Source organism: Prunus avium, chromosome 4 (assembly GCF_965620075.1).
Source record: "Prunus avium chromosome 4, drPruAviu1.hap1.1, whole genome shotgun sequence".
Lineage (NCBI taxonomy): Eukaryota > Viridiplantae > Streptophyta > Magnoliopsida > Rosales > Rosaceae > Prunus > Prunus avium.
The window spans coordinates 34,309,430-34,331,566 of NC_142287.1; the positions used below are offsets into that span (position 1 = coordinate 34,309,430).

Sequence of the window (22,137 nt, forward strand, 5' to 3'; positions counted from 1 at the left end):
ATCAGTGATCATTCTTTCTTTTTTTTATACCAGTGATCATTCTAAAGATAAGTAATAGGTTGTTTCGTCAAATATAGTCTTTGTCAAAAACTAGTAATATTCCACAAATGTCTTCGTCAAGAGAAAAAAGAACACAAATGTTACAACTATGAAATTTTATTTTATCAATTATGTTCATACTTTATTTTACTACAACAAAAAATTAAGATTAAAATTAAAATTGGCAAGGATCGATTGTTTTCTTCTCTTCTTTTTCCCTCATTTTTCTTAATCGTTGAAGTTGTGATCGATTCCTCATTGCTTTTCCCTTCTAGCTTTTCCAGAAAGCACTGTCAACAATTCCACATTTGCATACATCTCCAGCCACATGCACAAAATGGACAGAACTCGTTTCCTCTTGTTGTCTCTTGTACACTTTTATTCTTTATATATGGCAAACTTAACCATGACAGAAGCACAAACCAACATCAGCAGAGACCAGTCTGCTCTTCTTGCTCTCAAATCTTATATCACCACTGACCCTCAAAACATCTTGGTCAACTGGTCAACCACCACCTCTGTTTGCAACTGGGTTGGCGTCACTTGTGGTGCTCGCCACCTTAGAGTTGCAGTCTTGAACCTTTCTTACATGGGACTCACCGGCACCATTCCCCCGCACCTTGGAAACCTCTCGTTTCTTGTTGAGCTGCGCTTGAGAAACAATAGCTTTCATGGCACCTTGCCCCAAGAATTGTCTTATTTACACCGGCTGAAGTTGATTAGCTTCGGATACAACAACTTTATGGGAACCATTCCATCGTGGTTTGGCTCCTTCCCCAAACTTGAAACCTTCAACTTGTATGGCAATCAATTTTCAGGTTCCATACCCACTTCTATCTTCAACTTATCTTCACTTCAAGTAACCAATCTCAACAATAACCAACTATCAGGTACGTACCTTTTAATTAACACATTACTAATATATAACATAAAACTTTGTTTTTTTTTTCGTGCCTTTTTAATATCTTGCCAATTGCACATATTGAACATGTACATGTTACGTATTTGACAGGTAGCATACCGAGAGACATCGCAAACTTAACCATGTTGAAGGAGATATACCTCGACTATAACAAATTCGAAGGTACAGACTGACTTAAGTTCCCACCTTCTGATATTATTTGCTGATGTTTTATGTGCTTTCCATCTAGTAATATTGCTAGAAATCAAAGCTGACATGCAACTGCAGGGTGTTTTTTGTAAAAATTGGTATTTGATATATTTTGAATATTCACAACGTTGAATATATACAACGATTTATATAGCAGTGCCTAGTACAAGCACCCTACGTTTAGATCCTACAATTTAGTAATTAACCTGGAATCCTAACTTGAGCCGACGAATATACAAGCTAGGAAAGAATATATTTACAATGATTTCATATCTTAACAGCTTTAAGGTTTCGTTATAATAATTTCGAACATTATTGCACCACAACATGTAAGATAATCCTCCATTTATAGCCAAATAGGTGTGAGATACATTAATTTGTTTTTCCTGTGCATTATGTTGGGCCTGTTTGTTATGAGTATAATACGTATGTGTTGAATTTTCAGAAATTCCAAAAGAGATCGGCAGTATAGAGCTGCAGTTCTTGTCGATGCAATTCAATGCTCTAAAAGGTCATATTCCTAATGTTGTCTTCAACATGTCTTCTTTGAAAAATCTGGCTCTATCTGGAAACAGCTTGAATGGTAGTCTTCCAGACAACATATGTGAACATCTTCCTGTTATTCAAGGGTTGTATTTGCTTTACAACCAACTTGACGGCCCACTTCCATCCAAATTATGGCAATGCAAAGAGCTGCTTCAACTGTCATTGTCGTATAACAGTTTCTCTGGAAGCATACCCAAAAATATTGGCAACTTGACCCAGCTAAAGATCATTCATCTTGGCTTCACCAATTTGACAGGTACATACTATCTACCGCCCCGGGTCAACTCTATTTATTTTATTTATTATGTGGTTATTGTCATGATTGATCATTACCTATTGATTTCTTAATAAATGTTGGGAGATAGTCAAACTAATGACATACTATATATATAATATTAAATTACCTGAAGCAACCAACAAGGTCAAATACCGAACCTGCAGCTTGTTTGGCTTAAGAGAATATTTCAATACAAAAATTGGACCTTACAAGAACTTATTACCATCCTTCCTCGACTGGATATGCCCAATTTTCCCAAGTTTGTTTAAAACAAGGATCGTTTCTGCATTTTTATTTTCCTTTTAAAAGACCATGTGGTGTGATTACATTAATGATCTATATGTACAGTGAGCTGAAGCTTCTAAGAATCCAATGAAATGTGGAATTAAAGTTGGGTGCATACCCATTGTTTTATGGCAGGTACTATACCAGATGAGATTGGCAATCTTCAAAATTTAGAGATGTTGGCACTCCATGTTAACAATCTCCATGGACTTATCCCATCCACAATCTTCAATATTTCCACCTTAACAACAATTTCACTTACTGGTAATCAGCTCTCAGGTAGTCTCCCAGCAGACACAGGCCTTGGGGTGCCAAACCTACAAGAGCTTTTTTTATCAATAAATAAACTCACTGGACCAATCCCCAAGTTCATCTCAAATGTTTCTAAGCTCACAAAGCTAGACATGGCCACTAACTCATTTACTGGGTTTATTCCTAGCACACTCTATGCCTTGACAAACCTTCAGTTGCTTAACTTTGAGGAGAATAATTTGACGATCGATACTTCTACTCCAGAACTAAACGTTCTATCTTGTATGGCTAATCTTCAAAAGTTGAGGAGATTACACTTGGTAAACAATCCATTAAATACCACACTTCCTGTTTCGCTTGGAAATCTCTCTCCTTCACTTCAATACATAGATTTAAGCATTTGCAACTTGAGGGGTAACATTCCAAATGATATTGGCAACTTGAGCAGCTTGGTACTCTTGAACTTGGGACGCAATCAATTGAGTGAATCAATACCAGCTACAATGGGAAGACTACTGAATCTCCAAGTTTTGTATTTGAATGATAACAAGTTGCAAGGACACATACCCTATGAACTTTGTCAACTAGAAAACCTTGGTGACTTGGGTTTGGGTGGTAATCAACTCTCTGGTTCTGTACCTGCCTGCTTGGGTGATCTAGCAGCTCTAAGAAGACTATCATTAGGGTCTAATTTGTTAAATTCAACAATACCATATACCTTGTGGGGTCTTACATACATTCTGCAGGTAAACTTATCATCCAATTCTTTAGCTGGATCTCTCTCAGAAGGTATTGGATATTTGAAAGTTGTGACAGATATAGATTTATCGAATAACCATTTCTCTGGTATTATACCAAGCAGCATTGGGGGTCTTCAGAATTTAGTTAATCTCTCCTTGGCAAATAATAATTTAGGAGGCGCTATTCCCAATTCATTTGGCAACTTGATAAGCCTGGAACTCTTAGATTTATCCACAAACAATCTGTCTGGAGTGATTCCAAAGTCTCTAGAGACACTCTTGCATCTCAAGTATCTGAATTTGTCTTCCAACAGGCTCCAAGGAGAAATTCCATCAGGTGGACCTTTCCAAAACTTCTCTGCAGAATCGTTTGTCTCAAATAGTGCGCTCTGTGGTGCACCACGGCTCCACGTTCCACCATGCAAAAATAGTACACTGGCGAGTACATCTGTCTTGAAGTATATTATTCCAGGGATCTTGTCAGCAATGCTTCTAGGGATCTTTATATCTGTATTTATACTACGCAGAAAAAGGAATGTGGAAGTTGCAGAAGAGACTACCTTGTTGCCTCAACTGCAATGGAGAACAGTTTCATACCAAGAACTTCTGAGGGCGACAAATGGGTTTAATGAAAGCAACTTACTTGGCACTGGAGGTTTTGGTTCCGTATATAAAGGAACACTTCCAAATGGGACAGAGGTTGCGGTAAAAGTGTTCAATCTAGAGCTAGAAGGGGCTTTCAAGACTCTTGATAGTGAATGTGAAATGCTGAGCAATATTCGTCATCGAAATCTCATCAAGATCATCAGTAGTTGCAATGAAATTGATTTCAAAGCCTTGGTACTGAACTACATGTCAAATGGGAGCCTTGAGAAGTGGCTGTATTCTGAAAATTACCGCTCCTTGAATATCATAGAGAGGTTAAATATAATGATAGACATTGCATCGGCATTGGAATACCTTCACCATGGCTATCCAATACCCATTGTCCACTGTGATCTGAAGCCCAGCAATATACTACTAGACCATGATATGGTTGCACATGTTGCTGATTTTGGAATTGCAAAACTCTTGGGTGGAGGAGACTCTATTACCCAGACCATGACCCTAGCCACAATTGGGTATATGGCTCCAGGTGATTTACTGTTGCTAGCTAGTTTTATCTTTTAATTTTATAAATGTTTTCTTTATCTTTATGAGAAGGTTAGTTTATAATTTAATTACATCATATGTATAAAGTTCACTTACATACATATTGCAGAGTATGGGACAGAAGGAATAGTTTCCACAAGAGGGGATGTGTACAGTTTTGGTATTGTTCTCATGGAAACATTCACAAAAAGAAAGCCAACAAATGAGATGTTTGTTGGGGAAATGAGTTTAAAGCAATGGATTGAATATTCAATATTACAAGATGCAATAGTTGAAGTGGTAGATGCCAATTTGCTAGAGACAGAGGCAGATCATGATTTTGTGAGCAAGAGAGATTGCTTATCATCCATTATGAGATTAGCTCTAGCTTGTTCTACAAAATCACCACAGAAGAGGATAAATATGCAAGATGCTGCAGTCAACCTCAGTAAAATGAAGATGAAGCTTTTGAAAGATGCTGCAGGAGATGTGTTGTGTTAGCATTTGTTGTTTTGTCCTAATGATTTATGAATAATACTAATCTTGCCACATTTCTATACCACATGATGTGGCAGCTGATGTGTATATACCACATCAACTAATGTATGTGATTAACACCTTTTTTTTCTTCTTTATTAAAATATACTTCATTGAGATTTAATTGATGTGGTATATGATATGACATGCCACATCATGTGATCAGGGCCGGCCCTGGGTGATTTAAGGCCTAGGGCCAAAGTTTAAGAATGTGCCCTTTATCAACAAATAAATAAATATAATTACAATTTTTTATTAAATAATAAATTTTATTAAAATTATAAGAGTTTACAACCGATGATATAAAACACTTTGGGTCTCATTAAAACCTTGTTTGAAAACATTACAATCAACAACAAATTAACTTGCATGTCCCTATGCTTCACCTTCATATGCACCTACAAAATAAAAATAGCAATGAAATCCTAATCACAAAAGATCATTTAAAATGTCTTCTTGTTGCAGTTTTAGAAGCAAAATCATCAATTATACTATTATAAATGTTCAAACTAGTTTCAATTTCATTTTCATTTGTGTTCTCATTTTCATTATGTTCTTCAGCTAAATTTGGTACTTCACGGTTCAAATTAATTTCAATTTCTTTTTCTTTTTCGTTCTCATTTTCATTATGTTCTTCAGCTAAATTTGGTACCTCACTGTTTTTAAGGAAATATTTATTTAAAGATCCTCTTAGGTTTTGAGCAATTTCTTCTTCCTTTTTCTTTTTTTGTCTTTTGAGATTTCCAGAAAGTTGCTTTTTAGGAAACATTTTTAAAAATTTAGCATAAACACACAAGCAATCAAGAACAATAAAAGTAAAACAAATTAAATGAAGACAAAGAAAGAACAATAAAACCTGAATTTTGGGTCTTGTATGCTGTGCTTTGGTGTTGGTGCTCCCAATTTCGGAGAGAATAATCAGCTTTCAACTCAAAATATGGCTTTGTTCCATCCACACTTAGTTCCAGAGAGAATTAGAATTAGAAATTGATTTCAAAGTAAAGCTGCAGACGGAGAGGGAGAGGTTTGCTTCTTGGGAAAAAATAAGGACGTTGTTGGCATCATTCTTTTTTATTATTGTTTTATAATACCAAGTAAAACTCTCAACTAATATCACATATGCCCTTTTACTTGTAGTTTTTATTTTCCTTTTTTTGCATATGCATATATATATATATATATATAGATTAAAAAAAATTTGTGTGCCCCAATCAATTGTGGGCCCCGGGCGATGGCCCTAGTTGCCCTGGCCAAGGGCCGGCCCTGCATGTGATATAGAAATATAGGATAAAAATATGGTAAGTGTAGCATTACTCATATTTATGTATTAGGGCTCTATTGCATTGATTTATAGGATGTGTGAAAATGTACTTAATTAATTTAATACTCGTGAAGTCGTTGTTTGTTTAATTTTATCTAGCTAAGTTCAAACCAAAAGCACAAGAAGCAACAATTGATTAATTAATTTTTTGTTCTGTTATTCAACAATTAATTATTATGCTAAACAATCACTTGGGCTCCTGCAAAAGAAAACCAAAAAAAAAAAAGGCCCCTTGGGCTTTGGACGCAAGCAACCCAAGTGTTGGGCAGTTGGGCTGAAAGCCTCTGTTCATTTGGCGCTTTTTCCCCATGTGATTTTGGGCGCGCGCTTGCCACTCTCTCTCCTGCCCTCCCAATATCCCAATTCTAGGGTTAGGGATTTTCTGAAGCCCCCCTTTAACCAGATTTTAACTCAATTGTTGAATTCATCCTCCAGAAAATCTAATTTATACTACTCCATAATGTGAGGAATAATTATTTCTCATTCTTGTTTGATAGAGATGGTGAATTTGGTGCATTGGGGAAGGAAAGATTAGGTTTTGGGTCTGAAGCTTCATGCTTTCTGTTTACTCCAATAATCCAATTATCCCACAAACCTAAAGCAAAGCCCTTTCATAAAAATTTAAAAAATAATAAGAAGCAAATCCCTCGCCTTTAGTTCCAAACTAGCTCTCATCGTTTAGTACGTTTTGGGTAATAATTACAAGACCCCCTTTGCTAGTTTTGGCATTGCTAATTTTCTTTTCTCCAACATACATCTCTGCTCATATTTAGATTTTTCACAAATTTTGAAAACAACCATTTTGTCATTTTTCTCAAGATCAGTTAGTAATTTTTTTTTTTTTGGGGGGTACTTTCAGGTTTTAGATGCAAATTCTTGTAGCAGCACTGTGGAGAGTGCCGTGGATATTAAGGGCCATTGTACAGGTAAAGCGTTATGCTAAAACCACAGAGATTTTGTTAGTAGTGTACGAAACTTAACATCATCTATTGATATCCTATAATCTGCTTGATGACTATTATAATAATAAGTGTCCCTCTTTCATTGGGACATAGTGTGTGTGTTTTCTAGCTGACCCTTCGACCCTTTGGGCACCATTTGAATGTCAATGGACCTGGAAAGTTCCCAATGTGAACTGTCTCGTGGATGAATCTACTGTCTATGGATACCTTGGCCTGCATTTGGCACGTTAAGTTCTGTGTTGTACTGATAATTTGATAAACATATTTTATATGTATATGTATGGTAGTTGGGTTGACGAAGGCACTACTTCCCTCCTTCCGATTGATGTATCTGATAAAGAAAAACTCCAAGCAGCTTTATCTGACTCCTCTTAGTCAATAAAATCTTTTGTTGTTGGCCAGTCTTAATCATAAATCCAAAGTTTTCATTCGAAAAGAAAAAACTTTGAACTTCCATCCTATATGAACATACTTCTCTTTGTCCTTGGTTTTCATATAGTGTTAACTGTTGGCAACAATTCCACATTTACAAATCTCCAGCCATATGCGCAAAATGCAGAGAACTCGTCTCCTCCTGTCGTCAATAATTTTGATGTTGGTCCCGTCCTGTTCTATATATATTTATAACTTAACTGTTGCAGTAGCAGCAGAAACCGACATCACCACAGACCAATCTGCTCTTCTTGCTCTCAAATCCCATATCACTAGTGACCCTCAGAACATCTTGACCAACTGGTCCACCACTACCTCTATTTGCAGCTGGGTTGGCATTACTTGTGGTGCCCGCCACTTGAGAGTTTCAGTCCTGAATCTTTCTTACATGAGTCTCACAGGCACCATACCTCCGCACCTAGGCAACCTATCTTTTCTTGTTGAGCTGCGCTTAAGAAATAACAGTTTCCATGGTACCTTGCCCCAGGAATTGGCTTACTTACACCGATTGGAACTAATTAATTTTGCATACAACAACTTCATCACAGGAGAAATTCCATCATGGTTCGGATCCTTCCCCAAACTTCGAAACATTGATTTGGGTGGAAATCAGTTTTCAGGAATACCCACTGCTTTCTTCAACTTATCTACACTGCAAGTAATTGATCTGCAAAAGAACCTACTATCGGGTACGTACGTACCAACAAGCTATAATATTGAATTAACTCCTCCTAATCATTATTTAGAGACCAATTCATTAAAATCTTGGTAACATATCTATAAGATAAGCTTATTTCTATTTGTTCTTTTTTTCTTTTCTCATTCTTCTTCTGTGGTACATATATGTAACAGGTGGCATACCGAGAGGAATAGGGAACTTAACAATGCTGAAGGAGATAAACCTGGACTTCAACAATTTCAAAGGTATATATATGACTCGGGTTTAATATATATGTATCTATATAATAACCTTATGACTCAGGTTTGATGATCATGAGTTTAATGTATACGGGTTGATTTTTCAGAAATTCCAAACGAGATCGGCACTTTAGATAAGCTGGAGATCTTGTTTGTGCAGTGGAATGCCCTAGAAGGGCATGTTCCTGTGTCTCTCTTCAACATGTCTTCTTTGTCTACTTTGACTCTAATAGGAAACAACTTGACTGGTAGTATTCCAGACAATATATGTCAGCATCTTCCAAGTCTTCAGGACTTGAATTTGGCCTACAACCAGTTTGATGGTCCACTGCCATCTAAGTTCTGGCAATGCAGACAGCTTCTTGTATTAAAATTGTCTGGAAACAACTTCCATGGAAGCTTACCCACAAACATCGGGAACTTGACCCAGTTAAGGGGGTTTTATTGTGGCTACAACTATTTGACAGGTACATGTAGAATATTGTCTACTCTGTTCATCTTATTCTGCTGTTCTTATTTTGCTTTATCATTATTTGATTATTTGTCAACAAATACATAGATAATCACGAATGGTTCAACGTACTAAGCATACCCTAATCATTATTTGATTATATTCATAAATCTTGAATCCAATTTTGAAGTGCACTGCTAAGGCTACAAAGTTAAACTAGCAAGGGTGCTGAATTTTGGCAGGTACCATACCACATGAGATTGGTGATCTTCGAAATTTAGAGATTTTGACACTCGGGGTTAACAATCTCCATGGTCTCATCCCATCCAGAATCTTCAATATCTCCACGATAATAGTATTATCACTTGGTCTTAATCAGCTCTCAGGTAGCCTCCCAGCAAACATAGGCCTTGGGCTTCCAAACCTACAACAGCTTCTTGCAGGAAAGAACAACCTCAGTGGAGTGATTCCCCACTCCATTTTCAATGCTTCTAAGCTCACGACCCTAGACATTGCTACTAACTCATTTTCTGGGTTTATTCCTAGGACGCTCTGCTCCTCAACAAATTCCTTCCAGTGGCTTAACTTACACACGAATAATTTGAGGATCGATACTTCTACTCCGGAAGCAAACATTCTCTCTTGTTTGGCTAATCTTAGAAATTTGACGTCATTAGTTTTGCAAGGAAATCCATTAAATGCCACTCTTCCTGTTTCATTTGGGAATCTCTCTTCATCATTTCAGTATTTTGATATAAGCATTTGCAACATGAGGGGTAACATTCCCGATGATATTGGAAACTTGAACAGCTTGATATTCTTAGACCTGCGAAACAACCAATTCAATGGATCAATTCCAAAAACAATGGGAAGACTGCAGAATCTCCAAGGTTTGTATTTGAATGACAACAAGTTGCAAGGACACATCCCATCTGAACTTTGTCAACTAGGCAACCTAGCTGAATTAGTTTTGGGTGATAATCAACTCTCTGGTTCTATACCTTCATGCTTAGGCAATCTAACTGCAACATTAAGAACTCTATCCTTACAGTCCAATTTCTTAACTTCAACAATACCATATACCTTGTGGGACCTTACAGATATATTGCACCTAAACTTGTCATCCAATTCTCTGCTAGGACCTCTGTCAGAAGATATTGGAAAATTGAAAGTTGTGATAGATATAGATTTATCAAATAACAATCTGTCCGGAAAAATACCAAGCAGCATTGGGGGTCTTCAGAATATGATTAGACTCTCCTTGGAAGATAATAATTTAGAAGGCACCATTCCCAGTTCATTTGGTAACTTGCTAAGCCTAGAACTCTTGGATTTATCCAGAAACAATCTGTCTGGAGTGATTCCGAAGTCTCTTGAAGCACTCTTGGGTCTCAAGTATTTGAATTTGTCATTCAACAGACTCCAAGGAGAAATTCCAAAAAGCGGACCTTTCGAAAACTTCTCTGCTCAATCATTTGTCTCAAATGGTGCGCTCTGTGGTGCAGCTCGGCTCCATGTTCCAGCATGCAAAAATAGTACACTTCAACCACATTCAGAGAAAGCTAGTAAATCCTCCTTGAAGTATATTATTCCAGGGGTCATATCAGCAATTCTCTTAGTGGCCACCGTGTTTGTGTTGATACTACGCAGGAAAAGGAATGTGAAAGCTGCCACAGATACTACCCTGTTACCCCAATTTGTGAGAAGAGTTTCACACCATGAACTTGTAAGGGCGACAAATGGATTTAGTGAAAGCAACTTGCTTGGTGCTGGGGGTTTTGTGAAATGCTAAGCAATATTCGACATCGAAACCTTATCAAAATCATTAGTTGTTGCAGTCAAATTGATTTCAAAGCCTTGGTACTGCAATACATGCCTAATGGGAGCCTTGAGAAGTGGTTGTATTCGCAAAACTGTTGTTTGAATATCCTGGAGAGGTTGAATATAATGACAGATGTTGCGTCGGCATTGGAATACCTTCATCATGGTTATTCAATACCTATTGTCCACTGTGATTTGAAGCCGAGTAACATACTACTAGATAATGATGTGACTGCACATGTCGCCGATTTTGGAATTTCAAGACTCTTGGGTGGAAGAGATTCTATGACCCAAACTATGACTCTAGCCACAATTGGGTATACGGCTCCAGGTGATTACTATTGCAGCTATCTTTCAATTTTTCATAAATATGTTGTCTTTATGAAGGAATTGAGTTGGTCTTATCATTATATATTATATAATGTTTAAAAATTCACATGTTGCATGCAGAGTATGGAAGGGAAGGAATAGTTTCAACAAGAGGGGATGTGTATAGTTTTGGTATCGTGCTTATGGAAACATTCACAAAAAGGAAGCCAACAGATGAGATGTTTGCTGGGGAAATGAATTTAAAGCAATGGATTGCAAATTCACTATTACCATATGCAATAATAGATGAAGTTGGGGATGCCAACTTACTTAGGACAGAGGATGATGATGATGATGATGATGATGATTTTGTGAGCAAGATGGATTGTTTGTCATCCATTATGAGATTAGCCCTAAAATGTTCTGCAGAATCACCAGAAGAGAGGATAAGTATGTAGCCACACTAAACAAAATCAAGATCAAGTTTTTGAAGGGCGCAGGAGATGTCAAGTGTTAGTTTTGGTTTTTGGTTTTCCCTTCAAATATTGTATATGCAGTTTGCTCGTTCTTTTTGTTCCTTTGGACAATCTGGGCGTCACATGTTTTGTTTAATTTTTTTGGGCCTATCTTTGGGCTTATAGCAGATCTTGGCAGGGCTTGCTATTTACATAGGGTTTTTTTTTTTTTTTTTTTTTTTCCAAATACATATTTTTAATTCTTTAGGATTTACATATACAACATATATCACTGTCGAGAACGAATTTCCTATTTTTTAGGTATTTCGATTCAAGAAAAGTAAGATATTAGGGTTTGTTAGAATTGGGTTCTTTCAAAGGATGAGAAATGAGAATCATAGGATCATAATTTTCAAATCAAAATTTTGTATGGGTTCAAGAACTATTAGCTTACTTTCGTATAATAAATCAAGATAAAGCCCATATCAGCAAATTACATTCTAGCAGAGGGTCATAGTCCCAATTTCTGTTTTGTAGCTTTAGTTGGTTGAAAGGGCCCGCCAAATCTAACAAACCAACCGAAAAATAAACTAAAAAGGGTAGCATTTTGCTGAAACTTTTCTTCCTCTTTGCAACATCTTCATACCCTTCCCTTTTGACAATGGAAACCCAGAAAGCTCAAGAGTCAGAACCGATGTCTGTTTTGGTTGGTAGAATGTAGTTATTCCATGTGTAAGTAATATGTATACATACATATATAACTTACAGAGTATTCTTGGTCTACAAGTTTAGTTTTCTTTTTTAATATTTAATTGGTAAAGCTGAGTTTTCATTTTTCGCTTGCATTTCACTCCTTTGCTTATGTGTTTCATTTTCAACTACTTCTTAGCTTCACTTTTAATTCATATCTTGATTGTTCTGCTCCGACCATATATTTTTCTCATTCTTGATATGCCAATGTGTGACACCAAACCTGAATTTTCCTCACATGGTCTAATGGGTTGGCGGGTCGTTTTGGAGAACAAAAATATCATAGATTTAGAGGGTGGTGCAACCTTCTAGAGTTGTTTCTTGTGCTTGTTGCTAGAAGTGATTTTCTGCTCTCGGTTTCATCACTGGCTGATATTTTTCTTGACACATTTGGGAAACTAGAACGGTAATGGTGTGCTCATTGAAGCATTGTTGAAAGATAAACAGTCTAATGGGGAAGCAAGGGTCCCCAAGAAGTCCACGTCCTGAGCCACAGATTGATGATGACTTATCGTCAGGGACTAAAGACTATGATCCTTCTAATGTTGGGAGGAGAATGCCAGGGGGAGATAACCATTTGAATTCCAAAATGTTGTTGCTTCATGGTCTGAGAAATGATTCTGTGAAATATACTACTTGTAAGGGGAGTTTTGTGGGGAAAAAGCATTTGTGGCTTCGAAAGGACGTCCGTTCAATCATTTTTGTGTTTGCTCTGATGGGTTTCCTTCTCCTGCTTGATTCTTTTCTGGTGTCCATTTTTGATTCTATGGTTCTTCAGAATAGTTCAGCTATAAGAAAACTTCCCGTCCTTAAGGTACGACATTTGATCATACTGTACGCATGCTCCTTTTACTAATTAGCAGTCAAAATTAGCAGGAGTCACTCTAAGCATACATCCATATGTTCCGAGTATTGGTTAAAGCTACAAATATCTTCATTCATAGGTTCAAGGATGAGTCCAGTTTCCTCCATTTTTCATTTTTCTAGCTTTTCTGTTTACCAACTCATGAATATGCAATCGGATGCCATTTATCATCATTTTTAATCTGTTACAATTGTTTCCAAAGGAGGAGGACAGGGATGCCTACCTTATGAAAGAAAAAGCACCAGTACAGATGTATGACCGACTTCTAAAGTTGGCAAAAGGCGCCCTTGCAGAGGTTTGCTTCATAACTTTATAGTATTTTGACTCGGATTTTGTTATATTTGATTATTGGATCTTCCTTTTTTTCCTCACCTAAATCTTTTGCTTTAGAAAGAGTTTAAGCCAGAGTTGTCAACTTTATGGAAAGAACCATACAGGCAGGTTGCTGCATGGAAACCTTGTGCAGACAGAAAAGTTTCACCAAGCCTAGGTACTTGATTATTCTCATCCCAACTTCTTTTTCAAGTACTACCACTGAGATAACTAATAATGACTGTATTAGGTCTTAAATTATTTAGTGGTAAAATATTTCTATAATTAAAACCCTTCTTCCTGTTACTTAGTCAATTGGTTTTATGCTCTTCCCTCAGGGAAATACAAGAAAAGTAATGGTTACATAGTAGTCAGTGCAAATGGTGGTCTCAATCAACAACGAGTTGCGGTAAGTATTCAACTTGTGATGATTGCCTTATGTATGCTGACAGGGCTGACCAGGCTATTTCAATTGCTCACAGATTTGCAATGCTGTTGCTGTGGCATCTCTTCTTAATGCTACTCTTGTTCTTCCAAGATTTCTTTACAGCAATGTATGGAATGATCCGAGGTTTGAGATAATTTTCTGATCATTTTTAAATATCATTAAAAGCTTCAATTTGATGTGTCTCAGTAAGCCTATGTTGATGTTGTGGTTTTGAAATAATTATTGATGCATGCATACATTTAGTGATTTGTACAGAGTACTAAGTTTGGTTTATTCATTGTAAGTGCAGCCAATTTGGTGATATTTACCAAGAAGAACATTTTATGGATGTACTGAAGGATGAAGTAAAAGTTGTCAAGGAACTCCCATCTCACTTGAAATCACTAGACCTTGAAGCAATCAGTAGCCTTGTATGTCATTCTCCTATATGATTACTTTAATTTGTGAAGCAATTTTGAAAACTGATTACCTTCTTCTCTTTCCAGATTACTGATGCAGATCTTGTGAAGGAGGCAAAACCCATTGATTATATCAGAGTTGTACTACCCCTTCTCTTGCGAAATAGAGTCGTTCACTTACTGGGATATGGGAATCGACTAGGCTTTGATCCATTGCCTTCTGAGCTTCAGGTATAGCTTGGATATTTGAACATAGACATTTTATTATGGGAGTTGAGCAGGACATTGTTGGTTATAAATGGGCTTTATTGTTATTTTCAATGCTTTTGTGATGCAGTAACATGTTTTCCAATCTATTGCAGAGACTAAGATGCAAATGTAACTTTCATGCTTTGAAATTTGTGCCCGAAATCCAGCATGTTGGTTCGTTGTTGGTCAGAAGGATAAGAAAATATGATGCTGCACTGAGTATGTTGGACAAACAATTGCTTGGAAACTTCATGCACAGCAGTCCCTCAAAAGAGCATGATGCTGCAAGAGGTCCATCCAAATATCTCGCTCTACACTTGAGGTTTGAGATTGACATGGTGGCCTACTCCCTATGTGAATTTGGAGGTGGAGAAAGTGAGAAAAAGGAACTCCAAACCTACCGGGAAGTCCATTTTCCTCTGCTCATTGAGCGCTTGAAGAACTCAAAGTACTTTTTTTCTATTGGCTTCTGAAGTTGTTATTTTCTCTAGTTTTGTTTCGTGGACAATATTAGTTAACTGATGCATCTTCCGTGTGTTACTGGCACTTGCAGGCCTGTTTCTCCAAGAGAGTTGAGAAAGTTAGGGAGGTGTCCATTGACACCAGAAGAAGCAGGACTAGTTCTTGCTGGTATAGGTTTTAAGCATGGAACTTATATTTATCTAGCTGGATCTCAAATACACGGTGGAAATTCCAGGATGAATTCCTTCACAAGCCTCTATCCTAATTTGGTTACGAAGGAAACTCTCCTCACACCAAGCGAACTTGCACCTTTCCAAAACTTCTCTTCTAAGGTAACTGAGCATTTTTATTCCTTTTAGTTGTAAATTGTAATGTACCCTTTAGAGGATAACAGATTTTGACCCTTCATGCATAATTGGTTGCCTTACTAAATTTAGGGGTTTTCTGGTGCAGTTAGCAGCATTGGACTTCATTGCCTGTGCAACTGCGGATGTGTTTGCTATGACTGACTCTGGGAGCCAACTATCCTCCCTAGTGTCTGGATTTCGAACCTACTATGGCGGCGGCCATGCTCCTACTTTACGGCCTAACAAGAAGAGGCTAGCAGCAATTTTGTCTGAGAATAGCACCATACAGTGGAACAGCTTTGAAGACAGAGTAAAGAAGATGATTGAGGAAGGTCAAAGGGTGCACATGAGGAGGTTTGGTCGGAGCATTTATCGACAGCCAAGATGCCAACAGTGCATGTGCAAATCTCACTAACTGTGCTCGATCTGGCAACCCTTCGGATGTTCTTCAATCGTTTTGACATTTGTTTTTGTCCAGTCAACAATAACTCTGTTTTCTTTTGGTGTCGTATTACATGTGATTCTTTCATCTTCTTCCTCCAGGGGATGGTATATAAAGTGCGGCAGCTGCATTAGTTTTGTAAAGGTTCTCTTTTTCCCATTTATATAATCTCTATGACTGTAATTCATTTCAAAGAAGATCTGAACATTAACCAAAAAATTTATAGCTGCGAGGTGGAGTACAACTCTTTGTAACTCAGCTTTGCCATGTCAAAATAACGACTCTCAAAATTACACCAAAATAGGATCAAATATAATGAACAAAACTGGACACAAGGGGTAATTAATTAAATTTATTGGATTAAACCCGAATAATCCGAGTCAAAATATAATAGTAAAATATAGGGAAGCAGAAGGACTCTTGTCATTTTCCCTGCATGGGTCATTGTTTGACTTCTCCTCCAAGTTCCAACCGGGTTCCTGACTGATCTAATCCCTATCTGGAAATGATGTTTTTCCACTAAACATCTCCTTTTTCTGGCACTGGAATAATGGTACCACTTAAGATGGAGGGAAGAATCGGTTAAGGTTGAAAGGGAGAGTGTAAAACTCCTCATTGCGGCTGTCCCCTTTGAATGCTCGAAATTTGACCCACCATGGCATTCCTCTGTCTCTTGCACTGTCCTTGTACTCGAGTGTGTTATCTAAGAAAACGGCGACAATCAATGCCACAGTCGGAGATGAGGAGAAGATGGTATTAAGAAAATCGTTGAACTGCACATCAGAAAAGCAGAAGTTAGTATGAATGATGACGTTACCCCCTTGAATATGGCTCAAAATTGATCAACTGTTCTTGCCATTCTGAGGTTTTAGGGGAACTCACCCATCCGGCATTGGTATGAGCAGGGCCATGAAAAGCCTTCAAAGTGTATTCTCTGAAATACTCGGGAACAGACAAACCCAAGAATAAAGCTACACCAGTGATAAAGAGGTTCCTCATCGAGTTCATGTTTGTGAATTGCAAAAAGGATAGCCCCACCGAAGCTGAGAACACATTAATATAGATTAACAATTAGATGCAGATAAAAGGTTGAGAAGAGATGCTTAATGAAATCTAAAACAGAAAAGTAAAATTGGATGCTCACCAACAAGACCAAACAATACACAATATGCAGCAGCAAATATAGTGAAGGGTATTGATGCAAACAAAGCACCAAATTTTCCTGCCAGAGCGATGATTCAAGTTAGTGATGATTCAAGTTAAAAAGTGGAAGACCGATTGAAAGAGTCTGTGTTAGGAAAAATAATACATATGCCATCCAGTCATCATATGTTTGTGCAGGACTAACCTAGCATGGAGAAGAATATCATAAAACCAGCTGATATTTGAATGACCCTACGGCTTCCAACACGAGTGCTTCCAAGAAGCCCCACATTTTCTCTGTAATTTTTTCCGAAAAATTAGTCTGGTTCCATTGAGTGGAGATATTAAAGAGCAAGAAGCATCAATACTTACATAGATACTGTTGAGCCGGTCAATGTTCCAAAGAGTCCATTAAGTAGGATTCCTATCCCCTGCCAGCCAATTCCACGACTAAGAACATGTGCTGGAGGTATTGTGGCACTTGCTAGACGTGATGCAGCCTTGTATGCTCCAGTTGACTGTCAAAATAAGCATTAGTTTAAGTTTACTCATATCATCTATACTTGAATGGAACCCAAGTTCGTTTGAGTTATACCTCAATCAATGAAACAAGAACAGCAGCCATCATTCCAAAAGCATGGCCAGCATCAAAGGTAGGGGCACCCCATTGAAGAGGATAAGGTATTTTTATCCTGTTTAGGAGGAGAAATGTACATATCTACAAATTAAATGTGTCCTAATGACAGTGTCACATTTCAATGCACAAGCAATTTGAAGAATGAAGGTACAACAAAGACCCTTCCGTTATTTTTAATGCTAAAAATGCACTTTACAGAAACATTTGGTTGAGTGAAAATTTCTCAAGCATGTTGAGAGTGAGCCATCATTCCAAAAGCATGGCCAGCATCAAAGGTAGGGGCACCCCATTGAAGAGGATAAGGTATTTTTATCCTGTTTAGGAGGAGAAATGTACATATCTACAAATTAAATGTGTCCTAATGACAGTGTCACATTTCAATGCACAAGCAATTTGAAGAATGAAGGTACAACAAAGACCCTTCCGTTATTTTTAATGCTAAAAATGCACTTTACAGAAACATTTGGTTGAGTGAAAATTTCTCAAGCATGTTGAGAGTGAGCCATCATTCCAAAAGCATGGCCAGCATCAAAGGTAGGGGCACCCCATTGAAGAGGATAAGGTATTTTTATCCTGTTTAGGAGGAGAAATGTACATATCTACAAATTAAATGTGTCCTAATGACAGTGTCACATTTCAATGCACAAGCAATTTGAAGAATGAAGGTACAACAAAGACCCTTCCGTTATTTTTAATGCTAAAAATGCACTTTACAGAAACATTTGGTTGAGTGAAAATTTCTCAAGCATGTTGAGAGTGAGCAAGTGAACACGGATTGTGCAACCATAAAAGCTAATTTTGGCACCAACCATGGAGCAGAAGAAATGAGGTTGGCCTTGTCAGTTCGGCAATTGACTTGGGTTACGTCTGGGCGGTGTCTGTATGCACCACTGGCGGTCAAGAGGTGTGCATATGCCCATATCACTGTGATTGATATGAGAAGAGCAAATCGCTCCAGTACTGGTAGCTGTCTTGCATGAAAGTTCTTCAGGTACTGTTCACACCAACAGGATAAACACAGCACAAATAAGAAGATTGAATGAATTTCAACCATCAAACTACCATATGCTACTACAGAAGAAAGATTAGTATTACCTGAGAGAAAACTACAAAAAGGATAAGCATGGGGATGCCAATTTCCACACACCTTCCAACCTGATAGGCATTATTAAGTGAAGGAAGTTAAGAGTACTGGAATAAGTGATAGGGAAAGTTAATACTGTCATCTTTCCAAACTCGAGAAAATTAATAATTGAGAATAATGGAAATGGTTGTTTTTATTATACCACGGGGAATCCTCTATCAAACAGGCCAAAACCAACCAATGAAATAACAGGAACCATTCCGAGTGGGCTGAAGAACCTGTAAGGAGAAAGATAGAAGCTCTCATTCATCTATGAAATAGAAAATACCAAAACTTGCTTCCTTGATTCGGAGATAAAATTTGTACCTGGAACAGATGGCCCAAATTTGACTGTATCCCAGAATGATTTGTATGCTTGATGCTACTATGAGAGCACCTTGGACTGCTCTCATGGTGTTAAGAAATCTCTAGAAATACATGAAATGCTATTAATTTTTCTCCAAAGAATAATAAAGCATACTCCCAAAATTTCACAAACCACCAAACTAAGTTAAATGATTTGAGAAACTTTATTCTAGAATGCGAGCATGAAGGAATTCCAACTAAGTAATTGGTTGCTCAGTGAAATTTTGGCAAGGATTTATATAGTGAGCAACAATACAACAATCATAATCATGTTTTCAAAATTATCAAGTTTATTCTGAATAAGGCCAATTAGCAAGCAGGTCCTGGGAGTGGCAACCACAAGAACACATTTCAAGTTGCACCAAAACAAATCAAATTCAGAAGTGAGATCAAAATTGAGCTTACAATATGGTCGTCCTCAATACTCGTCAATGATGAATCATGAATTATGGATATAATTGGGACCATGAAAGCGTAAGACCCTCCAATCACAGTTGGTAACCGGGTTCCGAATAATGTTTGTAGAAGTGTATTGATTCCTTGAATAAAAAGTAGAGTCTGCACCACTCTCACTTTGTCACCCTGATCAAATGAGTTAAATAAGGAGCACATTCATCGTCTATATTAATCCTTTGTAAAACACACAAATTTTACTATTCAACATTTTTGCTATTCACTACAGCCTTTTTCTTTTTGCTATCTGAAAATGACACTTATTATTCTTCAAGAAATTAGCAGGACTTAGAAAGACACAGAATATATTTGAATCTACTCTGCAATTAAAGGAAAGGTTACAAAGATATACGAATCAATGAAAGTGAACCACAAAATCTAAAAAAGACAGATAAATCATTATGAGATTGAGCTCACATCAGTGCCACCCATAAAAGGAACAAGGAAGGATGGGATCATCACAGCAGTTCCTAAGGACAAAATGTAGTGCTGGAAACCCAAAGCTATTGATTCCCCTGTTTTTAAAATAAGATTAAAAATTAAGAACCAAAATGGAGAAGGAAAAAAAGATAACAAACCAATTAATGGAGATTTGGGGTTGAGAAAACACTAAAAATGAACGTACCCCAAGATGGGTTTGAGTCAATGCAGTACTCTAAGCCTTGAAGTTGGTCCATTGGTGGATGGCTTATCTCTTCTGGTTTAGGAGCTGCCATGGCTTATGCCCACTTCACAACGCTCTTCTGCCTCTAAAAACAAATGGGTTTCTACCAAATGTAGCAAAGAATACAGAGAGGGAGAGAGATCCTTTCAGGGTTTCGTTGCTTAATGAATGTAATGGAATCCAATTTTAGAGAGAATGAGAGATAGTCAATATAATGAAAAAAGCACAAAGAGAAAAGCTAATGGATGATGGAGGCAAAGGAGGACTGAGAAAAAAGGCTAGAGAGAGAAAGATAGAGAGAGAAGGAGAAAGAGAGTTCACTGCTGAAGTGTGAGACTTGGAAAGCAGTGAGAGGAAAAATGTGCACTTGTTGGCGCCCACTATTAATAAGTTGATTTGGGTTTATATCTCTCTCTCTCTGCTTTATGTACTACTACTAACAAAAGTTCCGTTCAATTTTTCATATTCCCAAATTGCCCTTTAAGGAACTTCCAAACTGGATGTTACCGTTGCCTGCCACACTGTTCCCACTAAATTTCACAACTCAATTTCTTAATTGTTCAGAAATCTAATTACCTAAAAGGGTAAAACATTAAATAAGCGTTCCGAGTATTAGTTGCTTAAATAAATGAAAATTCCTAATTCTCTCCTTGCAAATCTAATTTTCTTCTTAGGAGGGAAATGTAGATAAGCTGAGGTAGGAGTTATGAACTCAAAATAGAACATGAGGAAAACCTCTTTCTTCCATCAAATAACACGTAATGAGAGAGACATAAGTAACCGACACAACTTTCCTTGAGCAGTTATTTTCATTTTCCTTCTACATGAATCAATATTACACGCAAACTTTTTTTCTGAACGCCTAATGGTTTGTATATGCTGCATAATGTGAACCTTAATAGTAAGACATCACATTAAAACACACACAAAAATTAAGAAAAATATGTATAGGTTTAGGATACCATGTTAGAATAATTGTTGGAATTGCATAAATTTGAATTGGCAATAGATTATAGACATGAGGAAGTTCAATTGATACCTAAGTAGCTATATATGTGGTCCTTCACACAATAAATGATTAACAGCAACGTATCAAAATAAATACCAACTTTTCAGGAGCATGTTGTATGGTGCCTTTGCCCAAAATTAAAAGGACAAACTTATGTTTTCAAATTTTGGTAGAGTTTGATAAGATTCGTATGATTTCTAACATGAGAAAAGTTTGAATGATTATATTCTTTTTTGGAGGCAAGGGTTTAAATGATTATTCTTGTTTACTGTAAACAAACCCTAAAGCATTGAATTTATTTATTTCCTTTTTGGCCTTTGGGTGCTTTTAGGTTTAAGTAGCATACAAAATTTTTGTGCCCGATGATGCAGTTGGCTGATTTCTTTGTGTTTAAATAAGAAGAATCTGACTAGGCCTCAACGTGTGAAGAGCAGTGTTCGAATCTCCAACGTCTATATTTCTGCAAGCTTAAGACAAGCCAGCAGCTTGGAAATCGGAGCCCATCTGCCCATCTCTGGTAATAATACAGACACTGTGTCTGTGTGTACTATACATATAGCTCGAGTTTTCCCTTTTCTCCTGCACCACCACAGCTGCAAAATTCATGGTATTTATCGCTCTGTACCCACCTCCCCAGACCAGAACAAATAACCATTAATGAACTTTTCCAAAAGAAAAAGAAAAGAAAAGAAGAAAGGGTCCCTATAAAAGTATAAAATACATTAAAAGGTTAAATAGAAATGTGTAACATTTATATGTGTACATTTTTAAAGGATGGGAATGACGATTTGAGATAATACGTGACGAGAAAGATAGAGAAAGAATTAACTCAACTAATACGAAAAGGAGGATATAGACTCATTTCCTTTTGATAAAGGATGT

General features: G+C 37.2%; 4 protein-coding genes and 1 pseudogene across 5 annotated transcripts; 4 read left to right on the forward strand and 1 right to left on the reverse strand.

Annotated features, from left to right (window-relative positions):
* Positions 1–326: 326 nt before the first annotated feature.
* Positions 327–4,938, forward strand: LOC110746112 (uncharacterized). The gene is made up of 5 exons (XM_021946327.2): positions 327–929; positions 1,052–1,123; positions 1,596–1,952; positions 2,394–4,385; positions 4,512–4,938. Exons 1-5 carry the CDS (start codon positions 368–370, stop codon positions 4,880–4,882), a joined length of 3,354 nt encoding a protein of 1,117 aa, XP_021802019.2. The 5' UTR covers positions 327–367; the 3' UTR covers positions 4,883–4,938.
* Positions 4,939–7,754: 2,816 nt separating this feature from the next.
* Positions 7,755–10,333, forward strand: LOC110746109 (uncharacterized; annotated as a pseudogene). The gene is made up of 4 exons (XR_015835264.1): positions 7,755–8,322; positions 8,486–8,557; positions 8,659–9,018; positions 9,245–10,333. The product of XR_015835264.1 is annotated as an uncharacterized LOC110746109 (transcript).
* A 234-nt stretch (positions 10,334–10,567) lies between these two features.
* LOC148295294 (putative LRR receptor-like serine/threonine-protein kinase At3g47570) lies at positions 10,568–11,590 on the forward strand. The gene is made up of 2 exons (XM_088252127.1): positions 10,568–11,154; positions 11,274–11,590. Exons 1-2 carry the CDS (start codon positions 10,788–10,790, stop codon positions 11,588–11,590), a joined length of 684 nt encoding a protein of 227 aa, XP_088108253.1. The 5' UTR covers positions 10,568–10,787.
* A 944-nt stretch (positions 11,591–12,534) lies between these two features.
* On the forward strand, positions 12,535–16,003 carry LOC110746118 (O-fucosyltransferase family protein). The gene is made up of 10 exons (XM_021946334.2): positions 12,535–13,151; positions 13,405–13,497; positions 13,593–13,692; positions 13,853–13,923; positions 13,997–14,085; positions 14,252–14,372; positions 14,448–14,591; positions 14,723–15,057; positions 15,163–15,403; positions 15,525–16,003. Exons 1-10 carry the CDS (start codon positions 12,789–12,791, stop codon positions 15,831–15,833), a joined length of 1,866 nt encoding a protein of 621 aa, XP_021802026.2. The 5' UTR covers positions 12,535–12,788; the 3' UTR covers positions 15,834–16,003.
* Positions 16,004–16,199: 196 nt separating this feature from the next.
* LOC110746119 (Xanthine/uracil permease family protein) lies at positions 16,200–20,629 on the reverse strand. The gene is made up of 13 exons (XM_088252132.1): positions 20,208–20,629; positions 20,000–20,097; positions 19,535–19,711; positions 19,091–19,191; positions 18,927–19,002; positions 18,736–18,795; positions 18,450–18,634; positions 17,599–17,695; positions 17,376–17,521; positions 17,209–17,300; positions 17,005–17,082; positions 16,743–16,903; positions 16,200–16,633 (listed from the first exon to the last, which is right to left on the reverse strand). Exons 1-13 carry the CDS (start codon positions 20,296–20,298, stop codon positions 16,421–16,423), a joined length of 1,575 nt encoding a protein of 524 aa, XP_088108258.1. The 5' UTR covers positions 20,299–20,629; the 3' UTR covers positions 16,200–16,420.
* Positions 20,630–22,137: the final 1,508 nt, after the last annotated feature.

What these genes read in the sequence shown, in the direction of transcription:
- LOC110746112 (XM_021946327.2), top strand. Translation starts at nt 368, where the DNA reads ATGCACAAAATGGACAGAACTCGTTTCCTCTTGTTGTCTCTTGTACAC. An exon ending in CAACAATAACCAACTATCAG is followed by an intron (nt 930 to 1,051) that starts GTACGTACCTTT and finishes CGTATTTGACAG; the next exon opens with GTAGCATACCGAGAGACATC. An exon ending in TGGCTTCACCAATTTGACAG is followed by an intron (nt 1,953 to 2,393) that starts GTACATACTATC and finishes GTTTTATGGCAG; the next exon opens with GTACTATACCAGATGAGATT.
- LOC148295294 (XM_088252127.1), top strand. Translation starts at nt 10,788, where the DNA reads ATGCTAAGCAATATTCGACATCGAAACCTTATCAAAATCATTAGTTGT. An exon ending in AATTGGGTATACGGCTCCAG is followed by an intron (nt 11,155 to 11,273) that starts GTGATTACTATT and finishes TGTTGCATGCAG; the next exon opens with AGTATGGAAGGGAAGGAATA.
- LOC110746118 (XM_021946334.2), top strand. Translation starts at nt 12,789, where the DNA reads ATGGGGAAGCAAGGGTCCCCAAGAAGTCCACGTCCTGAGCCACAGATT. An exon ending in CATTGCCTTCTGAGCTTCAG is followed by an intron (nt 14,592 to 14,722) that starts GTATAGCTTGGA and finishes AATCTATTGCAG; the next exon opens with AGACTAAGATGCAAATGTAA. An exon ending in GAGCGCTTGAAGAACTCAAA is followed by an intron (nt 15,058 to 15,162) that starts GTACTTTTTTTC and finishes TGGCACTTGCAG; the next exon opens with GCCTGTTTCTCCAAGAGAGT.
- LOC110746119 (XM_088252132.1), bottom strand. Translation starts at nt 20,298, where the DNA reads ATGGCAGCTCCTAAACCAGAAGAGATAAGCCATCCACCAATGGACCAA. An exon ending in TTTTTGTAGTTTTCTCTCAG is followed by an intron (nt 18,635 to 18,735) that starts GTAATACTAATC and finishes TGGTGTGAACAG; the next exon opens with TACCTGAAGAACTTTCATGC. An exon ending in ACCGGCTCAACAGTATCTAT is followed by an intron (nt 17,301 to 17,375) that starts GTAAGTATTGAT and finishes AAAAAATTACAG; the next exon opens with AGAAAATGTGGGGCTTCTTG.